General features: G+C 40.7%; 1 protein-coding gene across 1 annotated transcript in view; it reads left to right on the forward strand.

The window, feature by feature from the left end:
* The first annotated feature begins 276 nt into the window (after positions 1–276).
* Positions 277–8,632, forward strand: part of aldh1a2 (aldehyde dehydrogenase 1 family, member A2) — a 22,962-nt gene continuing 14,606 nt past the window's right edge. Inside the window, exon 1 of the mRNA XM_023406404.2 lies at positions 277–507. Coding sequence (XP_023262172.1) covers positions 391–507 — 117 coding nt within the window. The 5' untranslated portion in view covers positions 277–390. The remainder of the gene's footprint in view (positions 508–8,632) is intronic.

Genomic DNA, 8,632 nt, shown 5'->3' on the forward strand with positions numbered 1-8,632 from the left:
AGATTCAGATCATATACCTGTGATTTACAGAATGGCAGACACCAAACACCATGTTCAGATGGTCTCCTCTGAACTGAAACGTGTTAAACTTTGAATTAGTGTAGAAAACAGTCAGCTGCTGGTGAGTGAAAGCAGTGGAAACTGAGTGCATCGGGAGTGCGAGGTGGGTGGGGTGGACGTGTTTCTCCTCCTTAACACGCATGGCTGAGGTCGTTTATGTAAATGCGCGAATTTAATTTTCAAAAGGACAGCCCTTTTCTTTGCCCAATGAAAATGAACCGCGGCTGACACCTGGCTATAAACCCAGGAAGGAACCCAAAGTCCTAATCAGAAATCTGTAGAAAAAACCCAGAGAGGCGCAGCAGGCAGACGAGCGGAGAGACGGCCGTGATGACTTCCAGTAAGATCGAGATCCCCGGAGAGGTGAAGAGCGACCCCGCTGCTCTCATGGCATCCCTCCAGCTGATGCCCTCACCGGTGCCCAACCCGGAGATCAAGTACACTAAGGTCTGTTTCTCTCCACACCCCTCTGCCGAACGACTAGAGTTAACTTTGCTCGGCTTGTGCTCGCAGATGTCTCCTGTACCTTTAACCAGAGTTTAGAAATCCGTCGGAACAAAACTTTTTTTTTTCTGTGTCAGCAGCTGAAGCTTCGGTATCAGACCGCGCAGCTCACTCAGGGGCTGGAGTTGATAAACTTCTCCGAACAAAACTTCGTAACTTGCACGACAGACGTGATAAGCGGACGAATGCACGTTTTAAAGTCCCGATGAGTTTTTTTTTTCTGCGTCCACGTGCTCAGTGCAGTTCAGCATTACATGATCAATAAGAACTTATTTTAAAACCGAAGCAGATCAAATATAAAAATAACGTATTCTATAAGTTATATTGATTTTTTGCATTAGCCTGATATCACTTTACTTGATTAAAAAAAAAAAAAGAAGATGTAACTGCTTAAAACAATTTAGTGCAGGGCCTAATGTTACATTTTTAATGTGATTCACTGCGTCACTTCATAGACCTGAGATTATGATAAAACCTGATTTGGATTTCCATACAGTTTGTGCCAGTTATGACGCTACATGCTACAAAATAACTGTGTTTTTATAGAGGCAATAACGTATTAATAAAGGGCGTGTCACAGCTTGAGTGTGATTTAGCAATAAAGAGTAAAGTGGTTTTCAGACCTGCTAAAATTTATATAACACTGAGGCACGTGGACAATTTTTAACTATTATTATATAGATTATATTTATTCTACATTGCACCTGAAATAAAATTTAGTTCAACACACAAGCCAGCATCTCTTTAGGTTACTGCATGGGAAGTCAATTAATAAAAAATATTTTTCAATTAAAGTCTCTTACTCAAGAGATATAAAGAAATTAATTAGAGGAATACGTATAACATTGAAATATTGCAAGATTGGATCCAAACCTTTTTTCTTCCATTTTTTTCCATAATGATTATAATATTTCACTTAGTGTTTCTTTGGTTTTCAACAAGTCCTCAATTTACTGTAATTAAGGTTGCTCACAGACATATTAGGCATCAGCCGAAAAAGATGAAGCAAATCAAACTAACACCCTCTCTACTTGGTCTGAAAGTATTTTCTTTTAATGACATCAGTGATCACAGCAATTTGAGAAGCAGTGTGAGAACACACACACACACACACACACACACTCAGGCATTGTCTCATTATTATACTACAAACACAAAGTTGCTTTGGTGAATAAATTGTTTAGAATTAAAATGCATGTTGTCAAAGAGAAAAAATGGGTTATCAGAGAAGTTTTTGGAATCGCTCTGCAGCCAGAAGTGTGTGGGTGGAAGAAAGGGGATGCAGAAACAGCTGGACAAAGGAGCATGAGTCAAACAAAGAACTTTATTTGAGTCATGAAACAAATCATGTTGCAGATATGACAAAAACAAATCTGCTCTCAGAGGGATTTTAATTAGAACACCAGGTCTTAACTCAGGATGTTGTATGTAAACCCTGTAATCTACAGTGAAGTGCTTCAACAGTTTCTTGCCATGATAAGTTAATAGTAGTTGATAAACTGTTGTATAATTGAAGCAATAATTAATCAGTTTTATAATCTCATTCCCTTATTATAACCCTCATGTTTTGAACGTGACCTTTAACGTTGAGCCAGTGACACACATGTTGAAAATATCACTCATAAGAATTGTTTAGTTTCTGTTTCACAACGTGTCTTGAATATCAATGCTAATATAAAGTATATTTGAATTAAAACTTCCATGATTAGTTTGCCTGGCATTCTTGTAGTGTGTGTGGGCAGTTTTAGTTTGAGGTCTCATCATCAGTCCTGAAAGGGTCTTTTAGCTGCAGAACAAGTGTTTTTATGATTGTGAGATTAAAGGGCACATCTCATGGAGGACAGATTAATGATAGCGTGGTGTAAGTTCATTCAGTGCTATTACTGCTGCGTGTTAACACATACCTCAGTGTTTTAAGTGCAAAGGGCAAGCTGCCACTGCACTGTAAAGAGGACGGTACATGTTGTATAGGCTCTGTCGTGTTGTAAGCTTTCCATTCCCTCACAGTGCAGTGTGTTAGTTAAACGGGTGGACACAATGGTGTACAGGAGGAAATTTAGGGAGCGACTTGGTGAATTAACCCCCAGGAATTTGGATCATCCAGTCCCTGTTGGTTTGGTGGACATAGGGGGCAGAAGGGCCCTGATTTATGGGCACCCCTGGCGTGGGCTCTCCTCACACCCTGTTCCTGTTCTCCACCCCACTGACTGCAAGGGAAACAGCCAACGCTGTTCACTGGCCTGTAGGGTGTGTGGATGGAGCTGCAAGCGTCCACACACAGATTTTCCTACAATATTGTTTTAATACTAATATACATTGAATTTTTCTGCAATATAACAGCAGTGTTAAACCTTTTTCAACTTGCATAGCAATTAAAAAACAATTAGACAAATCTCAGTTATTAAGTAAGGACTTTTCCTTGTTTTGCAATGCAAAGATAACATCTGAGCAACAAAGATTTGGCTGATATAGTATCATTACTTACCAGGTTTGCTTCTGTAACAGGGAAGCATGTGATAAAAAATGTTATTGCAATCGAGGTTTGCCCCTTGTCCTTTTCACCGAGTCATGAACTGCTCACCCTCAAAGACACATTGTGTGATTGTAACAGCAGAAGCTATCCTCCTTCCTGTGTGCATCTGTATAAAAGTGGAGTTCTGTTAATAGTTAGAGTTAGTAGTTTTCAGACACACTTTCTCTTGTAGCTAAAACCACAAAGAGGAAAAAGCTTTCTCCTGATCCCCTACCCCCACATTTCTATCACTAGAAGGCTCCAGCAGCTGGGTTACAAGATAGAAACAGTTTAAAGGTTGATAGGACCACGGAGGAAGCCATAAATAAGACTGCCATGATAGCTATTTATTGTGGTGTGGAGTGGAAAAGAAAGACTCTATTTTATGAATAATTAAGGAGGAACTTTTCCTGCCTTTCTTAGGGGGTGATTCCTCGGGCCTTTGTGGTTTTTCACACTGTTCAGTGTTAAACCAGACACTCAGTGGGACAAAATTAACAAGAGTGGAAACAGAAGCAAAGCGTTGCAGCTTTTGCTTTGAAAGAACAGTATATAAAAGGTTTGTGTGTGTGTGTGTGTGTGTGTGTGTGTGTGTGTTTGTGGTAATTATGCAAGTGAAAAGTCAGAATATGTTTTTGCCCTTTATTTAAATATAATAGAGATGAGAAAAGTTGAGAGAAAAGCTTCAACAAAAGAGCGCAATTAGTCGACTCATAAGAATGTATATGCAGAAAAATCAGCATTTTTACAATGTGTCTTGTTCCAATTTGTTGTTATTGTAGCCCTAATAGAGTAATAACATAGAAAACAGTGCAACCGATATAAGAGCTAACAAGGATCAGATTCAGTGGGCTTGTTAATTGTCTGAGTTACAGATCTCTTAATCTAATCGACAATTATAGGTTTTCTTTGTTGCTTTGCTCATGGTTGCATCAGCGCATGTTCTCCATAGGAACCTGTGCAGAACCTGTCTGCTGAAGACCTGAGTATTTGTAAAGCTGTCTATGCAGAGACATCTACTCAGTTTGGATGAATAAGAGGCTCCATCAGTCTGTCACTGATTGAGATAGTACAGATGGAGGCTTGGGGCTCCCCGATGCTAGGTGCTGTCCACTGGGGTGTAAATTATGACCCTGTCTCACTGTGTGGGTTAGTGGCCCTGCCTCGCCAGAGCCTGACCTGCAGTTCTGGAGTTTTTCACTTCAAAACCACCATCTTACTGCGATCAAGATCAAACAGAGCCAACGTTAGGGGATACTGTGCAACTAAATGATTTATCACAACGAGCACAGTGAGAACCTCCTCCACCCCCTTCTATGCCTTTGCTTACACAATCTCCCTGTTCGCACACACGCACACGCACACACACGCACACGCACGCGCACACGCACACACACATACACACACACGCACGCGCACACGCACGCACACACACGCACACACACACATACACACACACGCACGCACACATGCATGCACACACACACACACACACACACACACACAGCCACAAACTCTCTAAAACACATCTCTTTGATTGTGACAGGGTAAGTGTGCACTGCCATTAATATGTCCATTGGTGTGAAATGCCTACTTGTGCAGCGAGTGTAAATTATCATCTTAGTAGACACGTCAACATCGTGTCCCCTGTCTCTTAATCACTGTTTAAGGAAGAGCAGTGACAGCGAGGTTACCCTGTTAACTTCCCATACCTTCGGTCTGCAGCCCTCTTGACAAGGAACGTGTAAATCCTAATGGTGTCATTATGAAAAACACTTGGCTTCATAAATCTGTTGGTGGAGTCTCTCTCTGCAGCGAGCATCAGACCCAGCAGAGACGCAAGTCTTTTTCTAGATATTTATTTGTCTGTAGAAAAGCGTCACATTTCTTTAAAAATGACTTTGTCTTTGTCCACTGATCCCATGAGTTAAAACTACATGAAAAATGTTTCTTTAAACCCCTCCTTGACCTGAGATTTAAAGAACGGTTACATACACAGGAAACCCGTCAGACCTCAGATGTTTAGAGGAAAAAAACAGCAGTAGTGAGAGGAGAGGTCAGCTTTATTGTTGATTCATGAAAATTAAGCTGCGTGTAGTCGCTGTCTTTTGCTCTGCCTTTCACTAAGCTTGTAAATAAATTATAACATGTTTTGTGTAGTACTAATATTTATATTAAGTCTAAAAGGTGATACATTTACATATGTTGATAACATGTTTCATGGCATTTTGCTCTTCTCAGATATTTCAAAATGGAAACTAAGTTTTGGGATTCACAGATGCCAGTTGGATAAATTACTGACTTAACTAACTACTGACTTGAAATATGAATTTATTGATACAAATCTGCCCAGAAACTTTCTTGAACAATTGTTTTCAGCTGTAAAAAGCAAAATCTAATTCCCCTTTTGGAGAAAAAAATGTATTAAGAAATTAGCATCATATGAGCCTAAAAAAGGCTTAAATCTTAACTGTTTGGTAGTCCAGTGATGTGCAGGGTCTGCTGTGGTTTCTGACTACTGGAGGAAGTGTATTTAATTAGTGAATCAACTGCAAAAGTGAATAAGAAACTGTTTGTAATTACAGCCTTATGTCAAATTAGTGTTTCTCACATAACTTCTCAGTCAGGATGAACAACTTTTACCACTTGCCCACACACACTGACGAGACAAAGACGTTTGCCAGTCAGTGACAGCGAGGTCGCCCTCGCCAAACCCGGGAGTGTAGGGTGGCATTGTCTGTAGGTGTGTGAGAGAAAAACATGAGGGCTCCATGGTGTCAGACATGTGGAGAGGAGTAGGAGAAAAAAACACCAGCTGGTCTCCACTTTCACATGCTCTCCACTCACTTGTAACAGTAGTAATTATAAGACTTTTGAAACCCATCCAGAAACAGAAAGGAAATAGAGGTCCTGTGATAGAGGAGGATATGAAACTTCCTGCGCAGACAAGCGTTGCAGGTGCCCGGGTAGGATTCGTGTGGCTGTGGAATCTTGGCGCATTGTGTATAAACACACTCATATATATATATATATATATATATATATATATATATATATATATATATATATATATATACCCAGTCACACACACACACACACTCACACACTCACACACTCAAACACTCACACACTCACACCCCCCCCCTTATCCCCCTGCTTTAAAAAATAACAAAAAAACAACAACAACAAAAAAAAACAGACAAGAACTGAGGAGAGTTACATATTCCTTCAGCCGTTAGCATCTGAGCTGTGAGAAGAAGCAAAGAGCCAAACAGATGTTTTGTTGGCTGCAGAAAATATTTTGGCCTTTCTTACTTCCCATTACAGTTCATTGCTAAAAAATGAATTCTCACAAAAAAATCATGCAAAGTTAGTTAGTTTGAAAAAATGAAGGACTTTAACATCCTTCGGGTTCAAGGTGACCAAGTCGTCGTTTTCATTTAGAATGTATTTAATGTTTTTACCAAAGTAGCAAACAGGCAGAAACCTGCAGCTGATTTGAAACGTGCTATCAAAAAAAAATAAATAAAAAAAATAAACAAACAAACAAAAAAAAACAAATAACAAACAAACTAAAAATTTAAAACATGTTTGTTTACACCATGTCTCATCTTTTCATCATCCCCAGGCTGTCACTGGATGATGTGATTGACAGCTTTTGAAAAGAAAAGTATGGGAGTTGCTAAATGTTTGCAGCTGCCCTGTGGCCCATGCAGAAAGTCTTGACCTATAAGCTTAGTGCTTCGCTCTCATCCACATCAGGCATCCTTGTTATATATGTCAGGCATCACATTTCAGAACTTTTTTTTTCCGTTTTAATGTTTTTTTAAAAATAAATTTAGCTGTGCAAAATGTTTTTAACTTTAAAAGTTGTGCTATAAATGGCTTCATTGCAAGAGTAGAAAACCTGTTGTCACTATCTCTTCAGCCTTGGGATACCAAGTTAATTCCAAGCAAGCACTGGTAGTGCAGATTTTTATAAACATGAAACCATCATGTGAAGTGATAGTAACGACCCAGCAGGGAATGGGAAAGAAAACACTATTTGTCATTTGAAAATGTGCACCCTTGCACTTGTTTTTTCATTCTTGTGTTCTTTGCCCCTCGTCCAAATGATCCTAAAAGCAATTTTAAGAAACCTTGAGAGTTGATTTACAACTCGGGCCTGTCATCTTAATCAAGTCTCTCAATGGAACGAGACAAAAGTCTAACACCAGTCCGAGCCCAGAGAGAGGGCTGAGCCAAACGGCGGCTGACAGTTGTCCTTTTCTGGCCGTGATTTAGGTGGCGGCCTGCTCCACTGTTCTCGTGCTTCATCCGTTCTCCTTTAGCAGCGTCTTGTGAGAGGGGTTACGCCATGCATAAAGCTACCCATGGTCTGCATTCTTGCTTGGACTGTTGAGGCTGTCAGGGGGCTCCTCTGATTTAGGGCGCCCCACTTCAGTGGCCCCTATAAATTTAAAAGCTAATTCAGTGCTCTACAGGACTTTCTGTTTTTGTAGCTGGCCCTCTGCTCCTTATCGTTACTGACAATTTTATGAAGTGCTCTTAATGAGCGGCAGATTAAAGGTGGCCTCTGATGGAAGGCGCCTGAGAATACTGGGCTGGTACAGAGAGAAGCCACTCTGGCCTGTGTCTGTCTGTCGGTGTGTGTGTGTGTGTGTGTGTGTGTGTGTGTGTGTGTGTGTGTGTGTGTGTGTAGGTGTGTGACAGTACAAAGGAACTGTGGAGGAATGAGTCTGTTAACGTATGGGTCTGTGGGGTGGTACACGCAGATACTGAACACCTTAAACGTCTGGATGTGAGTTATACATATGCAGAGTCCACATTATGAGCTCGGGAGCCGTGGGAATGAAGAGGAGGAGGCAGGCGGAGTCATGTGTTTGCTGTGACTCCAACAGTTTTCAGACTCCCTGGCATTTTATACCAGCCCAAAAGTAAACACGGCTAACAGTTTACAGCCAATTAAATAGTACTTAAAGCCCAGCGTTTATGGAGGTAAACATGTTGGAGAGTTTAGGGAGGCTTAGGCCAGTGGGATACTTGAACCCTGCTCTCAGGTTTGCTGTCTGTGCATCTGAGCTCCTCTAAAGTAGAAGGACGGTAAGAGCATATGTATACACAGAGGGATTTGTGCCAGCAGATGTTCTCCTTGCACTCTATTTATCAGACAGACTGACAGCCATTAAAAACAGTGTGTGAGTAGTCTGCCTAATGGATCTAAACATGTCAGCAAGAAAGGAGCATTTTTTTTTTGACTTGCGTAAGATATAGTTGCAATTTCAAATCACACCATGTCTTTTTGTTCCACTTTTCATCAGCCTATGAAGGGGTTTGTTTGTATTCCAGTGACATAATTCTCAGTTTGTGATTTTGTAAATATTTATTTTTCTTTTGGTCTCAATAGATGTTGAATATGTCCTGTTTGGAATCCCAGGCGGTTGTTTAACGGAAGACTTGCTTTAACGCATCTCAGAAACCAAGCGCGGCACGTGTTTTATGATCTCGTAAACGAGCAGTGATGTTGTGAAACGTGTGTCTGTGTGCTTGGGGTGG

This window comes from Seriola lalandi, unplaced genomic scaffold (genome assembly GCF_002814215.2).
Source record: "Seriola lalandi dorsalis isolate HSWRI2012SDOR001 ecotype SW California unplaced genomic scaffold, Sedor1 jcf7180002054306, whole genome shotgun sequence".
In the NCBI taxonomy this organism is placed as follows: Eukaryota; Metazoa; Chordata; class Actinopteri; order Carangiformes; family Carangidae; genus Seriola; species Seriola lalandi.